The sequence below is a fragment of the Zeus faber genome, assembly GCF_960531495.2.
Source record: "Zeus faber genome assembly, chromosome: 8".
In the NCBI taxonomy this organism is placed as follows: Eukaryota; Metazoa; Chordata; class Actinopteri; order Zeiformes; family Zeidae; genus Zeus; species Zeus faber.
In genome coordinates this window covers 4055860-4078359 of record NC_137195.1, presented here as the reverse complement: position 1 = coordinate 4078359, position 22500 = coordinate 4055860, and the positions used below count along the sequence as shown (strand labels likewise).

Genomic DNA, 22500 nt, shown 5'->3' with positions numbered 1-22500 from the left:
TCCCAGACCTACTGGTTTCTCCCAGACCTACTGGTTTCTCCTAGACCTGGTCTCCTCCAAAAACACTTTATTTATTTATGTATTTATTTAGTTTCTATGCTTTTATCTTTTTCTATTTTTCCTTTTTCTATTTCTACTCCGTTCTTTAAGTGAAATCTGTGTCTAGGTAAATGTCAAACTACATATTTACACCAACAAAGGAGTTGCCCATCTAAGAAATTAAGGTTAAGGATGGCTGTTCTCCTAATGTGTGGCTTTAAAACCCTTTAGGACTGTGACTCCGATAAAGCTCTAGACCGATCATTTTTTACCTCCCTTGCCTTGAGCAGCAGCTTGTGAAACGAAGAATGAAACCAGCGTTTGCTTGTTAATTTTAAACGCTCCGACGTGGAAGAACGAAATCGCTGTTATGGAAAATGTTCTGTCATCATTCCTACGTGCAGCTCAAAGGGTGAAAAACTGTTGGAGCTGAACGTCGTCAAGCCATTTCCCAGAAACGTCTGCCTGAGTCGTCCAGGCCCAGCGAGATGAAGGGTAAAGAAAAATATCCTAATATTGATATGAGGCGACGGCCGGGAAGCTGAGCACACCGGTGCCGAGGGTTCCTGCTTATGGAGAAGCCGGTGTTTGTTCCTGCAAATACACAGCAAATGAGGCTCTTATCACTGCCCCAGCAGAATTAAAGTTCCGGTATCTCCAGACCAGCACCAGCTCCCACTGTGAACCATGTTTATAATGTTTGTGTGTGTGTGTGTGTGTGTGTGTGTGTGTGTCTGTGTGTGTGTGTGTGTGTGTGTGTGTGTGTGTGTGTGTGTGTGTGTGTGTGTGTGTGTGTGTGTGTGTGTGTGCGCGCGCAGCTCCTCTGAACTTGCACAAACACAGTTATATACACTCTGTCATGCACTTTATCAGAGACTGTAATTCATGAAAAGCACTGCATTGTTTTTTGGAATTTGACCCTTTGGGCTAACCGTGCATTATCCAAAACCATGGAGCTAGTAAACTGCTTACTTTTAAAGCAGCTTTTACACCGAGTCCGACAACAAATCCGACTGCCCGACACCCCCTCTGCCATCGTATAACATGTGTCTGGATTTCACGTCGTCACTCGTTTAACATATGTCATTACTTACATTTAATCCCAATTCCAATAACACCGACGTGCCATAATCGGCAAAAGTTGCTTCAACAGGTTTCGCAGGAGTTTAACATTTGGACTGCTTCTGGACCACAGATGGGATGCAGAAATCTCCGCACAGCAGAGGCTCGGGGCGTTTCACATTTGGTTTCCAACTCTACCATCGTAAATGAATGAGAGTTGTTGTTGTCGTTTGTCGGATTCAGTGTAAAGCCGCACTAATACTACTGCAAAGAGATTGTACGAGAAAATGCCCTTAAAGTTCAAGATCATCGAACGTCCTCCAGGTCTCGTGTCACTCAAACATCACAGTTCCAATATAGACTGGGAATGAGAGGGGCCACGGTGCTTCAAACAGATCTCTGGAGGCTCAGAACCTTGGGTGGAGCTAAGATAGGGGTCGGCTTTTGTCATGGTTTAGAAAGGAGGGACTGTCAACACACTGCCAAGTCCTTGGAGGCTGAAACTGATCTCATGGTTCCTTCACAGGATGTTTTCATGCTGTTCTACATTAACAAACGTGGCTTGTTTTAAGAATATATAACAACCACAAGCCTGGGTAGTTGGTGTAATGGCAGGCAGGGTTTTATTTTAAACACCGCAGAGACCCGCGGTGGTCAGACAGGGAGTTTCTCTGATCTTGGGAAGCAACGCAGCACGATGAGAAACACAAAAAAACACCTTTTCTACCACAGCTTCTTTGTCTGTTAATCGTCTCGTCCCGCCTTCAACCCCAGAAACTCTGTCTTTTCTCGAACCTCCCAGGACCTCTGAGTGGTAGGGAAAGATTCCTAGGGGTTGTGTCCTCTCGGCTAAAGGGCTGAGGCAGAAAGAGGCATGTGGGCTGAGCCGACAGGCCAGAGCGCCTCCTTGTGCAGCCGTGTAGTCAGCTGCTTTGGGGAGTAGAGAGAACCAATGTTGAGAACAGGCGAAAATGACGCAGGGATGTGAACGTGCATATTATGAACTTGTTTTTGTCTTAATATGTTACCCACCGCAGCAAAACCTGTGTTGTTGTGCATTTATAAAAAACGCCAGGAGCCGCAAAAGAAGTTGAAAAACGAAGAAAGATTTTTCCAGATTTGTGTTCCTTTGTGTTTTGTTTTTTTTCTCTCAACGTATTTTCAAAACTGAGTTTGATTTATAAATAGTAGATAAATGTTAAACCATCGAGTTAAATATTCCCATTAGATTACCTGGGGAAACAAAGTTCACTTACTGAGATGCTGAACAGCGCGACGCCAATTGATCGTTTCTTTTAAAGCGACCCTCCAGGTGAAGATCATTCCTCCATATTCCACGTGATCTGAAGTCACAATGTGAAACCGTTTTGATAGAGTTCAACCTTTGCATATTAAGTGTTTTATACACTCACCTGGATACATTGTTGTGGAGGTTGCGTAAGCCGCGAAGAACAAAAGCTGACGTCTGTGAAACCTTTTATCTCTGTGTTGTTATGAATTACGAGAAGTGGGTGGCGGAAGCTCTTAATCATATCGTGGACCTTAATCTGACCAGTGCGATAGATCAAAGTCAGTATAAGCAGCACTTCATTTTCCGCGATGATAGTAAGTTCTCCGACAGCGATGCAGAATCTGATACTGGCATTATCTGGGACTTGGAGAACATTTCAAACCATGGATTTCAACCTGAATGTGACGATGAAACAGAATATTTTCAAGAACCACCGGAGGAGAGCGATGATACGCCCGTTACATACGAGGTTGATGACATGATGAAGTCTGTTGATGTTGGTGATGCAGATTATGAATAATTAGCAATGGACAAGATTCTCAAATTGACCTGCAAATGCGGCCAGGGGCCAACAACTTTGAATATATTTGGCACATGCACATTTATATATTAAATGACAGACAAGGTTGATAAACAGGCTAATATTATTGACAAACTGTACATTTTGTTGTGTTGTCCACACTATTAAACTCTTAAATAATTCCACTTTTATAAAACATATATATTCTTACGTTATATGAAAGTTTTTTTTTTAAAGCGACGTTGTGTGTCGATGACACTGTTCAACATTCTCAAAAAACACATAAACAATGCAGAGATTGCCCCATTCAGCAGGGTCTCAAGTGACCATGTGGCAAGTAGCCATGTGGCTTTGTTGGTCCTCAAAATCCATTTGTATTTTGGGAGCTGGCTGAATGAAGCCAAGTGTTAGTCGGTCTATTAGAAAGGAATTTTCTACTTTATTTTTTATTTATTTTTTTCCCTAGGACATATTGTGTGCTATCACCGGGTGCGTTGCATTACATTTCACTGCATATATGTATGAAAGTATGTATATGTATGTGACAAATAAAAAATCTTGAATCTTGAATCTTGTTGGGAAAACTTTGAGGGTGATTATCTCAGAAGCACAGTTTGTCGCATCCAGATTCCTAACAAGCCATAGCTTTAAAAATATTTGCTTGATTCGCACTAGTGACACCATGTTTTTGAAGCTCTGATTGTCCACTTTTAAATGATGTGAAAAAAAAGAAACAGAATCACACTTATTTGCCAAGTACATATTTTGTACTTGGCAAATAAATGTGATTCTGTTTCTGGGTTTTTGTGTCGGTGGAACATAGCAACAGTTGTATGAGTGTGGTTTGTTGATCTGAGATGAAAGAAATGGAAAATAGGAATTGTTCATTTGCAGCCCTATAAAATTTCCCTTTATCATCCTGCGGGACATCAGAATATTCTCAAAGTGTCACCCTCCAACTTTTTTGATTTTTATTGTTATTTTCGGAACAAATGCCAGCAGTGGTGTCTTCAAATAAGCTTCCCTTGCTGAGACAACTGGTTGCATGGCAATAACTAAATTCACACCAGCCTTGAATCAAGCGAAGCATGCACTTTGCATATCTTACAGTCTCTGAAGTGCATCGTAGCTTTAGTGAGATCATACTGAGAGAGAGGCTCAGGAAGCCAGATGAACTCCTATCAAACAGAACTCCTAATGCTCCTCGCTGTAGCATCACACCATCTTCCGTTCTTCTTCATCTTGTCAAATTTTCCGCTTCCTTATCTTTGTCACCTTTCAGAAACATGAAAACCAAAGGAAGAACCGCGATTTGGCCAAATGACGCCAAGAAGAGCTGAACTTTGTTATCTGGGATAAGAGTTCCATATCATTTGATTAGTTTGCCCAAATCCTTCATCGTTCCCGTTGTCTGAAGGGGATTGTCCCGATAGTGCCAGAAAAAAAAGTGAGATTCGCAGAGGTCTCACCCCACATAACAATGAGTCATATTTGGCCCCGGGTCTGGCATGGATTCTGGATGGCAGCCAATCATTTGGAGCCATCATTCCTATAAACCCAGCCCCTAGACATTGCCTCGCTTTATTGATTCCGTGCTCAGTGAGAAACCAGGGGGGCTCTCCTGGCACTCTCAGTCTGACAGCCAATCACGTTCGAGAATGTGAAAAAAAAACACCGATATGTCCTTTTCAGCAAAGAGAGTGAAAGCTTCATCTTGATGAATACAAAAATAGATGTTTTTTTCCCTTTTTCTAAAATAACACACACACTGTAAACTTGAAATGCCCTCATCGTACCTAATTCCCCAGGTAGCATCGCCGGTGGGAGGTAAATGGGGCTGGCATTGCAAATTTAACACGGTGGGTTTCAGAGAACCAAGCCCTCACTGCCTCTTTATTTTAAGACCACATTACATGGCCATAGCCGTCAGCCGTCTCAGCAGTCTTGTAAACGCTCCCATTGGGGCCGAAATAGCCTCAATACACAGCGTCTCAAGGAGACGTCAAACGACCAGGAGAGTGGGACCAAAGTCCACGTGGTGGAGTGACCTCGCTTCCCTCCATCTCCCGTTAGACGGGTCGGCGGTGTGGCCATCAGAACCCCCTCTGAGTTAAACCTCCTGTTGTTTCAAACTCTTTGACTCGCCTCCCGAGCAGGGGATTCCTCCGGACGTCTTGGTTACACTTGGTGGAACTTTTACTTTCTTGGGTGGGTCGTGAATTGGGACTGATAAAAGCAGATATTGGAATCCGTCCATGCATGTATTTCAGAAGGGTAACAGCGAGATGACGAATGTCCCCCCCACAGTACACCCAGCGTGGATGGGGGGGATGTACCACTGTAGAAAACACATTCACACTTTTACGCTTGCGGGACGGATTGAGAGGTGCGCCGGGTGACTGGAGGCGGCGGAGCGTGGCGTCTCCCTCTCTCTCCGCCCGGTTCCAGAGTGGCGTGAGCCGGGAGGGACGGCCGTGTGCGTCTGCAGTCATCAAGAGCGGGGAGAGAACTCATTCTCGCCCCGCGCGACGCCCTTCCCTTCCATACGTCTTTCATTTCATTTTGTGTTCACAAGAATTGCAGGAACGCCGGCCGTTTCTGGGAGCTGGAATGTACGAGTGACCCAAACGAGAATGAATATATCTGAAAACTGCTCCTCAGTCCTTAGCATGAAATCTTTCTCAACATTGCCCCTGATCAGATGTTGTTTTTACTGTAAAGATATTGAGCGGAGCAAGTTTTGATTTAAACGTTGTCATGAAGAAACATCCAATGATCGGACAGTATTTATTCTGTTAGACCGAAGGCAACAACATGGGAATGCTAGTGTGGAAGAGTCTTTCAATGTCAAGAGTTACAAAAGATGTTTAACCCGGCATGTCTTTGAGTTCAGATATCTGTGGGAATCCTAAATGTAAAAGACAAATTACTCATGTTTGGACAAATGGCTTAACATGAAAATCAATCTCATTCATTGTCGGTGACAACGTTTGACAAAGTTAATTGTTTGGGTAATCAAATCCCCATGTAGAGAAGCGGTTTTTCCCTTAAAAAAGTCTTCTCTCATAACATCACAGATCAAAATAAAGGTATTGTGGAAGTCCATGCCAAGGCTATGGTTTAAATTTTCTTCAGAAATTTCCGTTGTTGAGCTGGCGGTGGCCGTCGACTCTATAATCAAACATTAGCGTGGACAACAGTTGAGTCCCCTCCTTTATCTGCAAGTTTGATTACGATCTTTTTATCCCCGGCCAATTCCTTAAAAGGCTGAGCGGGATTATCAGCGAGGGGCGTCGTGGTGTCACTAGCGCGCGCGTCCATGGTCTCCAGTTCCACCAAAAAGCTTCAACAGATGGTCTGGATGCGACTGGGACAAAAGTGCTTTTGGGTCTAAACACACACATTTTATCGAATCTTTCCAGGAATGTGTTTCAGGTTTGCTGAAGATCAAATGTCTTCACATACCATTCTGGGACTAGACTGCGAACGGATCCATCTTAACTTTAAGTGTGAACCTTAAAGCGTTATTCTATGTCCAACCCAGCCGAGGCCGTGACCTCTTATCGTACCTTGTTAGAGAGCCTCCTCGTTTCCTGGAGGGTTCCAGACTCCCCTGGCGTCTTTTACTCTTCCTCAAGGCACATTATATTTTGAAGGTTGTCGCCTTTGTTTGAGCATTCTTGTAGAAGTCTGAATCACTTGGTTCAGTACGTTGCTTGGGCTATTGGTGCAGCTCGAGTCGAGTTGGAAGGTGTCTTCTGGCTGCATTCATGAGATAAGTCAAATGGAAGTCCAGTGGTTAGGTTGCATTTATAAGATACGTGAAAGGTCTAGTGCAGCGATGCTCAACCTATGAGGGCATTGCAAGTGGGTCGCCAATTCATGCCCAAAACACAGATTTTATTGAAAAAAAATATTAATTACAAAAAGGTTTTTAAATGTAAAAAAAGATAAAATGTCATGTTTTTTTTTCTTTAAAACCTTCATCATCACTGATAGATAGGAACTTATGATGGGGCGTACTACGTCCAAGCCCGACCATGATCAACGTGCACCTGTACATTTTTGACTTGCGGTGATAATCAAAATGGATCGGAGAGGCGGGACAGCCCCGCCTGTCGGACAAAAATGAAACTCTCAGAGAAAGTATAGCACTGAATATTTATCATTGGAATTTTTTTGGACAGGCACGGAAGACCAACCGTTACCGCTGTGCGTGGTGTGTTCCGAGACTCTCTGAAGCCATGCAAACTGCGCCATCACCTCCAGGCAAAACACCAACAGGACATGTCTAAGCCGCTTGAACTTTTCCATAATAAACTCAAGGAGCATCAGGGCGAGAGGGAGGTGATGGAAACGTCATGTATGGGCACCGAGGACGCAAAGGCAGCGGAAGCGTCCTATCAGGTCGCCCGACTCATAGCCCAGCCTGGTAAGTCACATACAATCGGGGGGAATTTAATTCTTCCTGCCACAAAAGAGATGGTGAGAGTTATCGGGGGAGAGAAGGCGTTGGATTGGCTTGCAATCAACCTCGTCTCATTGTGTGATAACTCAGTCAGACGCAGGATTGACGAGATGGTAGAGAATGTGTGAACATCTGATAACGAGCGGACGAGACTTTGACTCGTTTGGGAATCCGTCCGATTTTCTGACAAAGGAAGGAATGCGGCTTCCCGTCACCGTGATCAATCATGTCGAAGCGCACCTGCGTGGTTTAAGGACCAAGCCGCGCAAACACTTCCCCATCCCAGATGTGCAGTGCAGCGGGATGGAAAACCCCCTTCGCCAGCCACAGTGACGAGACCCTCGCAGTCCCGAGACGGAAGAGAAGGACGGTCTGTGGATCTCTGAAACTGGCTTTCTCACAGAAGTACATGACAAACTTCTGGCTTCATGTTGCTTCTGAGCGTCCCGATCCGTCCAACAGAGCTGTGCGATTTCTGATGCCTTTCCCCGCGACGTATCTCTTCTGAGACTGGCTTTTCGCCGCTTGTGGCATTGAAGACTAAATACAGGAATAAAGTGAATGTTGATCCAGATCTTGGACTGAGGCTGTCGCCCCTTAAGCCAGGCATCAAGTCGGTGGTGTCTGCCATGCAGCATCAGCCTTCTCATGAGGTGAGTTCATATCCACGTGCTCCTGCTATTGTTAGTTTTACGTTACCAACGTTACGCAAAAGTTCCGTTGATGTGAGGTTATTTTTAACACAGCTCTTTTTTTGATTGTACCGCTACTGCACTGCATGTATGAGAATGCATATGATTGTTAAAATATACGCCCTCTGAGAACGCACTGTTTGGCTCCCGTGTTACTTGTGGTCGGATGTGGGCCGCCAACGCTTTTGAGGTTTTCAAGTGGGCCGCGCGTCCCAAAAGGTTGGGAACCACCGCTCCAGTGGAAGGAGTCTTCTGGTTGCATTCATAAGTGAAAGTCTAGTCAAGCTCATTCGGTCCGGTTTCCTTCATTTGCTAATGGTTTTCAACACAAAAGACAGGAAATCTGGTTAGATCTGGTTATCCAAGTCACCAACCCAAACCGATGCACCCTCAATATTCCGGACGGCATTTTAGGCGTTCTACTTCGAATTTACGTAACGTTTTCGTAACTGTAAAATAAACTAGTGAATTAGGGAGAACAGAGCAGGTCAGTTTGTGGTAAACGGCTGATGCATGGGGAGGGAGGACTGGCCCCTGGGAGCTGAGTTTGCTGCAGTGGGAACCCGAGTTGGATTTATGAGCGTGAGCCGCAGTTTAGCTTGTGTTCTGGTGAATGGAGCCGTAAATCACGGACCAGATGCAACCCCAAAGGGCCCTCCCTCTAATTAATATCAGAGTAAATTACGAGCATGTAATCACACATAAATAACTAAGAGGTAATTGCAATGTGTGTGCTTGTGTATTTTGTATATATATAATATATAATTCATATCTGTTTGTCGGTTGTGTGTTTATCTGTGCCTCTGTTAGTACATATCTGTGGATCTTGCTGTCATGGTGATTTACAGTGGTTTGATACTGTCACTGATACTGATAGATGGATGGATAGACAGGCATCATCAAATATGGCAATAATAATAAGACAATAGAATAAAAGTATTAATTAGAAAATAGTCAAATACAATGAACCTCAAAGTTAACTTGAAGATGGGATAGTGTGAAAATATACAATAAACCTAACAAATAACAAGTAAATAACAAATAATATGGCAATAAACAATAAACCTAGTGAAAGACAATAACTATAAACCTACAAAGTAAGAAGAAAAAAAAATTATGACCTAAATAAATAAGGCAATTTTGGCAATGTACACAAACACTAAACTACAAATGGATAAATCTGCCATGTACAAGAAACCCAAGAAGTTAACAATGAAATAAACCTAAACCACAAAAATAAACTGAATATAAAAAGATAAACCAAGATGTATGATACCACGGATAAAATGTACTTATTTGAAGTCGCCCGGGACAAAAGGCTCTGATTAATGATGTAATATAATGTCCACATGTAGACAGACAGAATAAATATTACACATGGTGCGCGCACACACACACACACACACACACACACACACACACACACACACACACACACACACACACACACACACACACACACACACACAGTGACAGTGTCGTTGGATATCTGGATCTGCTCCATATCCTGGGGTGTGTGTGTTTATTTGTGTCTCTGTGTGTTTATCTGTGTATATAGATTGTGTGAAGTGCACACACTAACTTGTGAGCAGGAATGTGTGTGTGTGTGTGTGTGTGTGTGTGTGTGTGTGTGTGTGTGTGTGTGTGTGTGTGTGTGTGTGTGTGTGTGTGTGAGTGTGTGTGTGAGTGTGTGTGTGCGTGTTTTAAGCCGCTGGCTTGTGGCGGCAGAAGGGACTGTTGGGGAGAAACGAGGCCAGGTCAGATCATCAGGGACTTCTATGAAAAGAGAGAGAGAGAGGAGGCTGAGGGACTTGGACACACAAACACACACACACACACACACACACACACACACACACACACACACACACACACACACACACACACACACACACACACACACACACACACACACACACACACACAGTTCTTTGTAAGCTCCAGCTGTATCGCATTAATGAGCAACTTTGTAAATCCACTGTTGTCACGGTACTACACTGAGAAACCATGAAGTGAGGCATTGTGGGTAACGGCCAGCAGACCTTTGCTGCCTTCAGAACAGCACAGTACTACATACTCGTGTACATATTATGTACTGCCTACTGTGTACCGCGTACTATGTAGTACCCAATATTTCACCAGATGCAATGTGTGGTCCTGGTACTTGGCTGTTTCACACATTATGGGATGCAGACGGTGGTTTCACACACTCGGCTGTTCAGTCGTACTGAGCGTGTGTGTGGGCTGGTGGACTCTTCTGGAGGCAGCGCTGGATTTACACGGGAGTTTAGGGTTCTATAAAGCAGGAAAAGGTTTGAACTGCGCAGAGAAATAGATTAGATAGATACTTTATTCATCTCCGTAGGGAAATCATGGTTTTACAGCAGCTCATATTAGAACAAATAGCCAGTAATAATCAAGTCATAAAAATAGAACATGGAAATATTTCGCAAAATATACTATAAATAATAAACCTCCATCAAGGGCATTGTGCATGTATGAATTATACATACAGTATATAATTATGTATGAATACTGAATGGTTATAAGGGTTATAAGCAATAAGCAATAATATAATAATAATTTTCACAGAGGGTATTATGGGATGATGTGATATTTCCAGAAAAATGTATTTGTGTGAGTATCATCCATCCAAAAAAATCTTCCATTCTTCTGTGACTCTTAAAATGGGACAATGTAGTAAATGTAGAATGTTGTGAAATGAATATCTCCTGGGGCGGGACAGGAGCTAAACCCCAAATCCAATGCAACACGTAAACAGTCAATCATTACATTTAGAGAGGACGTGCTGTGGCCTTGCCTCCACCATCATTCTACTTGGAACAGTTCAATATGGCGGCGTCCCGCAGGGGGAACCCGGTGATGGACGGTACCGAGGTGGAACCGCCATCTGAGACCTTTAAATCGGGCACCAACACGGGATACTGAAAGAGCCGCGGCCCGCTCTCGCCGAGCCAAGCGCCTCAACCTGCGTTAGTGCACGCACTGCACATCAGGGCTTCTCAAGCTGTGGGTTCCGACTCCCGGAGAGGTCGCGCTCTGCTTCCCAGGGGGTCGCCAGAGGATTTTCTGGACATGCTCAAAAAAAGGAAAATGTGTTCTAAACGATTGAAAAAATTAATAATTTTTCTAAAATATAAATGTTCTATCCTAAATTATTCTCTCAGTCAAATTATTTGGCGGATGCACAATGAATAACTTCAACGACATGTTCCATAAGAGCCATGGGGAGAGAGAGAGAGAGAGAGAGAGAGAGAGAGAGAGAGAGAGAGAGGGCGCGGGTATGAGTGTGTTTACCCTGTAACCATAGCAACTCGTTCTCCCACTCTGTCCCCGGAGGTCGCGCAGCGCGGCCTGCACCGGAGAAGAGAGGAGACACTCCTGCAGCGGCGCCGACTCTTTGCAGCATGCATGCCAATCAACGTCAGCGTCATAGAAATGAACATAATTCAATATACAAGCTTAAACCCATCAAGATGCGGGACATTCCGTCTGGTTGTGGGGACAATCGGTCCAAATTCAGGAGCGTCCTGACGACGACGGGGTGGACAGTCACATCAAACATCTCATGAGATATGACGTTAAATATATCCCAAAAAAAACCACAGCGGCACAAATGATCACAAACGCAGCAGGAACGTCTCTGATTTTTATCACCTGATGGTGCCGACTCCACGGAGGCTTGCGCGTGTCGTGCGTCGGACGTGGACGAGCAGGGACGACCGGGCGTCGCCAGGCTTTCTGACCTGTCTTTCTGACCTGTCTTTCTGACCTGTCTTTCTGGGTTCGCCAGTTGAATGGTTTCAGAGCCTCTGCTGTATCCACAGCGAGCCCCTTCAACCGGGAGTTCAAATTCTGACAGTGTCCTTTTTATTTTTCACTTTTTTATCATTGAAATTGATCCCGACAACACCATGAATTAAATATGGCGGCTTCAGGCCCCTGGAAAAACTTGGCGGTGAGAGATGGTGAGACCGACCCGCACCACTGCCTGATATCTTGGCTTCAGGAGGCGAGTCAACAGAAAGGAACTAAGCAGGATGAATGGAGTTGACGCCCGGACGAATTAATGGATAATTGTCGATGGGGAAACGTCCTTCAGATTGAACGGGTGCACAAAGCTTCCCCCGCCTCGCTCCACCTCATTTCCTATGTGTTTATTTTTTTTTGTTGCGAAATAATTGCAGGGCGGTGCGGCCCCTGGCGCCGGGCGACGGCCGTGGAGCGAGCGTCTCCGGGGCTCGCACTTATCCCCCCGCAGCCGCTTGAACTCAAACAACGCCGGTGGGCGCGGGCGTGGCCGGGCGGGGGACGTCGAAGATCTCTCCCCTTCCCCCTCCGGAGGACGACCTCGGAGCCCGCCGGCCGTGACGCCCGCGCCCCGGGCGTCGCTCCGAACCGTCGCCCGTCAGGCCGTGAAGTCTGCAGCGTCGGCAAAAAAAAAAAAGCGAGGAACGGACAGAATGTCAATCTGTGTCGAGGGGGAGCAGAGGTTATGAAACGCGCATCGAGGAGACAGGGCGGGGCTGCGTCCTTTGTGATGGAGCCAGGACACATTTTATGAACCCCACCCACCCCGGGGGGCGCTGGAGGTGATTCCCTAGCGTTGGGTCGTTAACGTGAAACTGCCACTTAGCTGCAAACACGTTCAAATTTGGCTTTTCAGATGAGCTGCAAGAATGTCCCCCTCGCAGATGATCAGACGGCAAACAAATGTCTGGGCCCGGGCCACCCCTCCAGGCTCAGGTGGTACGGTCCGCTTTTCAACCCCCGCCCCCCCTGTCGCTCCACCGGCGCAGCCTCCAACAGGATAATGATTTGTCTTTCCTCCTAGAACATCCCATCAATAAGATAAACTTCCATTATCGTCTGAGACCTGATACTTCACGGGTTCGATCCCCCCTCGAACCGCCCGAAACCAAGGCAAACCGCCCGAAACCAAGGCTCCAGATCCAGAACGTTCCCGGCAGCCTGGAGAACCCCCGCGGTGCGAGACGTTGCGCTGGAACTTCCAGTTTTTTGAAATTCCACAGAATCTTGCATCCGCCGTCACATCTTCTGTTGGGGCTCCTGGGTGGAGGGCTTCTCCGCTTTTCCCTCTGGCGAGTCTACAGCTCCGGCATGGAGACACGTGGTACCCAACTGTGGCCCACGTGTCAATGCAGCGCGGCCCTTTGAATGCATGTACAGCTCACAGCCATGAACTGAAGTCACTGTGATTTCAGAAATACCTGCAGGTCTTAAATTACCAACAAACAAAGAAAGAAACAAAGAAAGAAACAAAAAAACAAACAAACATATGACTCCATGGAAACAGTTTCCATTGGTTTATGAAGATAATTTGAAGAATACGGATCTGCATTGTTTTTGCATTTCCTCTCTCTATGTTTCACATGTTTTTTAGGGTCACTGCTCGAACAGCCCTGACGTAGCGGGCTCGGTTCCCCCCGAGCGGAAAAACACCGCAGCTCCGCCCTTTTTATTGTAGGGGAGCGGGCAGCGGCTCGGAGACTAATAGCTGTGATGGAGATAATAATGTTAATGGCGGAGGCCAGCGCTCGCCGTCTCCCTGACGCCCTTTCATCTTCCCATCCTCCCTCCGTGGCTCGGTCTCGCTGCCGAGTAACTGAGAACACCGCCCTCCCTCCCACCCCGGCCCCACCCTCCCTCCCTCCCTCCCAACCCCGGCCCCACCACCCTCCCTCCCTCTCTCTCTGCATGTCTCTCTCTCATCTCTTGATTTCCCAGCTCTGTCTCTCCATCACTTTCCAAGTTATTCTCTCTCTCCGTCTCTCTGTCCATCATCTTTCTCTCTGTGTATGTACTTTATATAATATATATATATATATTTATACGGTATATGTCTCTCTCTCTCTCTCTCTCTCCCCCTCCCTCTCCCCCTCCCGCTATCTCTCCGTCATCTCCCAGGCGTTGTGGTATCACAGTATCAAACTCACTTGTCTGAAGTCTCTTCCTCTGGCTTCCACTCTCTCTTTGTGTCTCTGTCAGTATTTCAATCTCGTCCTCCGTCTCCCCCCACCACCACCACCACCACCACCACCCCCTTCCTCCCCCGTGGATGGGTTTCGTGCCTCTTTCAGCCCGCTCCGTCCTCTCGCAGAAGGGAGTGGTTTTAAATGAACCGCTGCAGATTGCGTCAATGAGATTGATTTTGATCCAGCTGGGCCTCCATTGTTCCGGCTGTTGTTATGGTTTCCGTAATTAGTTTTCACAATGAGGCTTCTCTGCGGAAAAGGTGTACTTTTTCTGCAGCAGAGCGTCGGCCTCTTTTCTGGACCCGGGCGCCGCAGAAAGGTTTTTCCGTGTCTGTATTTGTTTGTGTCAGGGTTGCCAGCCTTGATTTTATTGTGTTTGCCGACTCGAGCTTCGCGCCGCGTTGAGGAGCCTGACGGAGGGCAGCGCGAGCCGCCTGGATACAAGGATGGAGGCGCTTCCTCACTGGGTGCGGGGCGACGCGACACACATGAATACAAACGCTTCCATCTCTTGGCACCGGCGCTTCTATTGACATCGTTACGGTAGCGAAGAAGAAGAAGAAGAAGGCATTTACCGTCTTATAGGAGATTTGAAATAGCACCAACTCATTAACTCCCCAACTACACCCATTCTGTGAAATGACGTTGGTTTGTCACTGGTGGTGACTCTACAAGTGAAATGCGTCACATAGCAATTTGCCTTTTTTACTCTTCCCGGCGTCTGTTGGTTCTTATCCTCTCTCTCTCTCTCTCTCTCTCTCTCCACCCAGATGTTCAGAAGGAAGGCGGTGGAGCTGGGGGAGAAACTGCTGCCTGCCTTCAACACGCCAACTGGAATCCCACGTGGGGTTATCAACCTGGGGAGGTGAGCATCAGATCCGGCGCCGTCCCCGTCATGGGCCCGACATGTTCCGACGCCATCTTGGCCGTTCCATCCCTCCGAATTGTCAGTGAATGGATGTCTGGCTTGAACGCGGGGGTTGGGATTCAGGGGTCCCTTGTGTCCCCTTCGGGGGTCATCGTCGAGGGTTCACCGCGTTTGTGTCGGAGCGGCGGCCATCCATGCGTTCAAAAACGGTTAAAAACCCAAAAGTGATAGAATCTAGAGTCTAACTCCCATCGTGCGCTTATGGCAGGGGCTCGGCGTTGAGACCCCCCCCAGCAGATTGGCGGCTGGGCTTTTCCGTACAATGGTGCCTTCTCAAGACACCATTTTCACCAACCTCCAGAACCACAGAGCCCACCCCAACACGAAGGGTAAACCCCCCCATGTCTGAAAATCAGGTAAGCGACCGTTTGACGCGGTTCAAAAATCTTTCAGCCATTTCGTCCGGTGGAGGAACCCGCGTTGTCATGGGAACCCCTTGCAACCTCACTCTTTTCCATGGAAATACAAATGGCTTCACAACATGGCAATACACTGTCATCCCAAATCAGACGGCACCGATAGCGTGTGCTGCCGGGCGCTTACCTGACTTTCAGCCGTGAGGCTCAGTTCACCCTTCGTGTTTGGGAGGGTTCTGCGGCTCCGGGGAACGCAATCGAAAATGCGTAAAAAATATGTCCCGGGAAGGCGGCGTATGTTGAATCCTCATGCATACATGCAATTTTTTTACAGGATGAAATAATTTCCCCCGCCGACGCGCCCTCCTCCCCGCAGTGGATGCACAGAGGAGCGGGATAGAAAGACTTATTCTTCACACCGCCGCTGTAGCTCTCGTCTCGTTCAGCCCCGGACGAGCCTCGCCCGCGCTCCGCCGCCGTGACTGAATTCATTTAGAAAGCGAGGGGGGGGGGGGACACATTTTTGGAGGCATCTCATTTTCAATCTAGCGAGGAGATGGGAGCTCGGTTGTGAAACAGCGGAGAGCTCATGTTCACCGCCAAGCACGGATGCTCGCAAGCGGGGTGCAGATCGGCCTCCTCCGACGCCGCTTCCGTCGACGCAAGTGCGGCCAAAGCCGCCCGGTCAGACGGCGGCGGCCGTCGCGTCGGACTGGATCAGAAGCCGGGAAGCCTCAGGCTCGGCTCAGCGGCATGTGCTTTAAGACCAGGGAGTCGTCTGACGATATCCTCAACATATTGGCTCGGCAGCTTGACATGCGAGTTGTCACCGAGCAAATATTCGACCATCTGCGCTCGAGCTCCGCGCCCCACGTCTGTTCACCGCCACTGCAGTCTGCTACGTGAGCGAGGCCCGGGAGCGATTTTTTTTCCCCCCTCAAAGAAACGTGAATATCCCTCACACCGACACGACATATTTGTCCCCGGATCTCGCCTGGCTGCCCTCGCGTCCCACCGGGCTCCTCGCGGCGTCGTTACCGCCCGCCGTCTGTCGCCGTTTGACAGATCCGGCCATTGTTTTCTGCAGAAATTTAAATTGGGTCTAACTGCGTTAAGCCCCGGCGGGTCTGGTGCTTTACTCAACATGAAATAATCAGCCTTGTCAAAAGTCTCGGATATTGTCAAAAGCCTGGTTTAGCCAAGTGTCTCCGCGGCCCGGCAGCCTCCGCTCCCCCCGCTCTGCTTTCATTTAGTGGTTACTCAGAAGGAGGGAAGGTTGCAACTGAGTTAGGAAAAAGGAAAACTCCTGTGGCGCCAATTGGAAGAAGCAGCAGGATCAAAGCACGCACAAGGAATATAATGTTGAAAAAAAAAAAAAATCAAAGGAGGGGGTCTGCTGGGGACCTAAACAGCCTTCATCAGGGAACCGCGCCAACATCCCAGTACGTCAAGGCTGTGGCTCCACTGTCAGCGGATTGAACGGTAGACGGTACAGATAGACGCCATCTAGTTGATAATGTGAGAGCTGTGGCAGCATTATTGATAAAAAACAAAATAGTAAAAATCAATTTCTATGCCTGGATAATGAGAAGCCACCAGCAGGTTCCCCTTTGAAGCTTCTTTTCACTCGTCTGTGAGAGCGGAGCAGAGCCTGAAGATAACTGCACTGCCTGGTTTCCCCGGGCAACAAGACTTGGGGCCATTGTCAATCATCATCTTCTGTGGCCTGGTTGTGTGGCCCCGTAGTCAACCGCTTTTATTATGGAAAATAAAAAATAACAAGCAGGATATGTTGTACCTCGCTATGTTCCCAAAATGTGTTCCTGACACATTGATTTACAATTGATTTAAAATGGTGAGACCATTGAAATTATGGGTAAAAATTATATGGGATCATTATCATTCAATCAAGCTTAATTTTTCTTTTTGTCGACAATATTCTATTGGCGACTTGGAAACCAACTTCTAAAAGTTTGTGTCAGCGCCGGCCGAGTCCCAAACACCTTGAGACAAGTTTCCCTACATAATTCATCGCCGGCAGAGAGCCAACGTGGTCCTGAACCTGACTGCACAAACACATTTTTGTCTGGAATATTCTGTTGTCTCCAGACGTAAAGCGCACTCCACATCACGGACAGAAGCAATCGTCAAGACCAATCCTGAAACTAATTGAGTGTAATCACTGACCTCCCACGAGGTTTGAACCAATCATCATGAACATCAATGACAAATAAGCTGTTGGTTGCTCTGGGCAACCAACAGCTGACGCATGGTTGGAAACCTGGCAACCACTTCTTAAAGGTAGTTCTTTCATCAGACGTACACTACGTTCTACCATCAGACGGATACTACGTTCTACCATCAGACGTACACTACGTTCTACCATCAGACGGATACTACGTTCTACCATCAGACGTACACTACGTTCTACCGTCAGACGGATACTACTTTCTACCGTCAGACCTTCACTACGTTCTACCGTCAGACGTACACTACGTTCTACCGTCAGACGGATACTACGTTCTACCATCAGACGTACACTACGTTCTACCGTCAGACGGATACTACTTTCTACCGTCAGACCTTCACTACGTTCTACCGTCAGACGTACACTACGTTCTACCATCAGACGTACACTACGTTCTACCGTCAGACGGATACTACTTTCTACCGTCAGACCTTCACTACGTTCTACCGTCAGACGTACACTACGTTCTACCGTCAGACGGATACTACGTTCTACCATCAGACGGATACTACGTTCTACCATCAGACGGATACTACGTTCTACCATCAGACGGATAATACGTTCTACCATCAGACGGATACTACGTTCTACCATCAGACGGATACTACGTTCTACCATCAGACGGATACTACGTTCTACCATCAGACGGATAATACGTTCTACAGCCAAGTACAGATGACATCATCAAAACGAGTTCAGAAACTCGTTTAGTGTAGTTGTTGCCTCCCACGTGCTTGTTTCTATTGGTTTCCGTAGCTTTATTATTGGAGATCCAGGAGCTCGGCGTCTCGCTGTGTCCTCGGAAGACGTTCTCTGGTTCCTTGTCCGCACCTGCTACCAATTAACCCATCCCCCGGCTGGACAGCTGCCGCTGAACCTAATTACCTCGTTCCCGGTTTAAATGTTGCCGGAGCAGTACGCGGCGGCTGCGCCTGCAGACGGGAAGGGAGGAGCAGGGATCCCTGTAGAGCAGATAGTGCAAGGAGTTTGAAATGAGATCTGCAGCACTCACAGCACATACACACACAGGTACACACACAGGTACACGTACAGGTACACACAGAGAAAAACACACAGGTAAACACACATGTAAACACACACATATATGCATGTAAATACACACGGATAATCACAGGGATGAACAGACAAACACGCACACACAGGTAAACACAGGAATACACACAAACCCTCACACATACACACACAGATAAATACATAAATAGATATAAATGCACTCGCAGATACACATCCACACATATATGATACACACACACACAGGGATACACACATATAAACACACACATGCAAATAAACACACAGAAGCTCACACAAATATACACAGACAGATAAATATGCACAAATATACAAATACATAAACACACACACAGAAATACACACATATATAAACACATACAGAAATACACATACACACATAAACACAGATAACGCACAACGATGTAAACAACATGCATAAAAACGACATAAAAATAAAAAAGATACAATAAATATACACACACACGCATCAGCTGTGTATATGCAAGTAAGTGTTCAAATAACATACACACACACAAACAGGCAGCATTGAAAAAAACATGGGAAATGTCTCACACACACACACATACACACACACCTACACACACACTCACACACTACTGAGCAATACAAACACACACACATACACACACACACACACACACACACACACACACAGTATTGAGTAATAGTGTACACCCACACAGAGTACTGAGCAACACACACACACACACACACACACACACACACACACACACACACACACACAGTACTGATCAATACCGTACATACACGCACACACGGTATTGAGAAATATTGTACACCCACACAGACTACTGAGCAATACACACACATACACACATACACACACACACACAGACACACACACACACACACACACACACACACACACACACACACACAGTACTGAGCAATACCGTACACACACACGCACACACGGTATTGAGCAATATCGTACACACACACACACACATATAGTATTGAGCAATACCGTACACACACAGTACTGAGCAATACACACACACATACACACACACACACAGTACTGAGCAATACCGTACACACACGCGCACACACGGTATTGAGCAATATCGTACACACACACAGACCCCTATACATTACATACAGTATGTGAACGCGTATTGTAAAATAAAACACACACACACACATAGATACACACACTGTAACACACACACCAGATTCCCCCGTGCACCAGTGTGTTATGAAAGATGTTCAAAGCGTCGCCTGCGTCTCTGTGCACGAGGCCTCTTTGTTGGTGCAGGTTCCCGAGCATGAGGACGATTGATCGACACTTTGGCTTCACTGATGTTTCTAATCGGCAGCCCCAGCGCTTCCCTTCACCCCCGAGACTCATTAACTGAGCGATCTGCTCATGACGCGTGACCTGCCAGCTTCAGCGCCGCGCACGACCAGCTTTGAATTCCTTGTCTTCCTCATGCTGCGTGTGGCGTGTTCCTCGCCCGCCCCGCCGAGAGAACCACGACTGGAGGCCTCAGAGGGATGGAACCTGATGGAACCTGATGGAACCTGATGGAACCTGATGGAACTCGGCGGCTGATGACTTGGCCTTCACACTTTCAATGGCTGCATCCAGTGTTATTTCCTGGGCGTCATCCTCCTCCGCTCTCACCATTCAGCTCCATTCTTCATCCAGTGTTTTTATCCGTATCTATTGGCTCCGACCTTCCGGGGGCCTTCCTGGGCGGAGGTCGCATGTTCTCCCCGTGTTCCCGTGGGGGTTTCCTCCCACCCCTGAAGACGACCCGGGGTTGGACTTTTCCCGCCGACGCCCCTGGACGAGGCTTCCACAGCCTGAGCGGGGTCCCCGGCCGCCCGCCGCTCCCCGTGAGTGAGGGTGGATGGTATCCGGGCGACGGGTCGATGGAGCGGCTCTCCTGCTTCCTCCGTTGGTACCGAAAGCCAGGTCTTTTGGTGGGCGTTGTCGGTCGGCCGCGGTGGCCTTTGTGGCGCCAAGCCCCGCACGCCAGCCTGCTGAGGACGATCCCTCAATACGGGATTAAATTATAAGAACCCGATTTTGAAGCGGACTTGGGTCGAGTCCCAATGATCCATTAGTTTCTTTTAGTTCTATCCTTTTGTCCTTTGACGCCAACGGAGGGTAAATGGTGGATTTGGCTGGGAGCTGTGACCTGCTCCTCGCCTGCTGCTTTCCCTTCAGCATCGAGTAAAGACAGCGCAGTTTGAATCCGTCACGGTGCCTCGGACAGGTGGGCGCCATTACCGGTGGAGAGCCCTGGGCAAGTGAATGGATATGGATTGCCGCTCCTCCGCGGTGCATTAAGCAGCGGCTGCCTACGGGAGGCCACGAGGGCCATAAAAGGGCTGTTTTTTTTGCCGACTTTGCTCCGAGAGCTTGATAAACGACGCAATATCTGCGCGAGTCGACGGCCGTGCGTCGGGGAGTTTTATCACCGGTGATGTGGGAGCGTGTTCAAAAGGTGGAATCAGCTTTCAAACTTTTACCATCCATGAAATGCATGTGGCACCGGAGTGCGCCTCACAAAGTTCTCTAAACAGAGAAATAAATAAAAATAGAGCAGCCTCTGAATCAAACATCGGAGCACACACATTAAGGGAAATTCAAAACAGTTGCCCTGGGCAACCAGCTTTGAGCTATTCTCTTTTTGCCGGGTTGTCAACCCCTATTCAAACATTAACAAAATAAGCGCGGTATCACCCCTGTATGTTGAGACACTTCCACCAAGGAAAATGATCACATTGATTGACTCAAAATTGGTGCAACAAGTAAGAATATTAAAATATGGATTATTATTGTTATATGTGATCATTATCATTCTATTATAAAATGATTCAAATGTCAGATGTGTTGGAGGCAGTTTCTTTTGAAAAACAAGTTTTATTCTTTTATTTAAATACATTGACATTGCATTTAGTTATATGGTGCTTACATTCTTACTAGTTCTCACCTTACACACAATACGGGCACCGGCAATATCAACACTTGCTACACAGTATTTACTATATACGATTTGTACTTGCTTCCAAATACCGTAGGTTTCTTATCTGATATTTACTGTCTGTGTATGTGCATGTGTGCGTTGCCGTGGTTGCCATGCTGGTTGCCGTGGTGCTCACCTCGCGCTGTGTGCGTTCTGTTGCAGTGGCACCAGTTGGAGCTGGGGCTGGGCCTCGGCGGGGAGCAGCATCCTGGCCGAGTTCGGGACCCTGCACCTCGAGTTTGTCCACCTGACGGAGCTCTCCGGGAACCCCGTGTTCACCGAGAAGGTCAGGGACGTTGCGGAGCGGTAAACAGAATCCTAGTGAACCCCGGTGAACATTGATGTGACCCGGTTGTTGCTCCTGCAGGTGATGAACATCCGGCGGGTGCTGAACAAAATCGAGAAGCCCCATGGGCTGTATCCCAACTTCCTGAGTCCAGTCAGCGGAAACTGGGTTCAACGTGAGTGCTGTCCGTCTCTGTCTGTCTGTCTGTCTGTCTGTCTGTCTGTCTGTCTGTCTGTTTGTCTGTCTGCCTGTCTGTCTGTCTGTCTGTCTATTGTTAAACTTGACTAGGATAAAATCAGTTCTCAATGGCCCATTAGGGGCCATCTACCATCTTACATGACACAGTTTTCAAAGTGTAATAACTCTTACTACAATACTTTCTAACCAACAATCAGTGTTCAAACGTTAAAAAATAAATGAGTTCATCTTATCAAGATGATGATATATATTTTTTTATTCATCTTTAAATAATTTATGTAATGATATTATTATATGTTTATATGATTATTATTATTATTAGTATTATTATTATTATTAT

At 47.0% G+C, this 22500-nt stretch overlaps 1 protein-coding gene across 1 annotated transcript in view; it reads left to right on the top strand.

The window, feature by feature from the left end:
* Positions 1 to 22500, top strand: part of LOC307234007 (mannosyl-oligosaccharide 1,2-alpha-mannosidase IC) — a gene marked incomplete at its 5' end in the record, with an annotated part of 131564 nt that overhangs the window by 88529 nt on the left and 20535 nt on the right. Inside the window, 3 exons of the mRNA XM_080005538.1 lie at positions 14860 to 14954; positions 21839 to 21962; positions 22044 to 22137. Coding sequence (XP_079861664.1) covers positions 14860 to 14954; positions 21839 to 21962; positions 22044 to 22137 — 313 coding nt within the window. The remainder of the gene's footprint in view (positions 1 to 14859; positions 14955 to 21838; positions 21963 to 22043; positions 22138 to 22500) is intronic.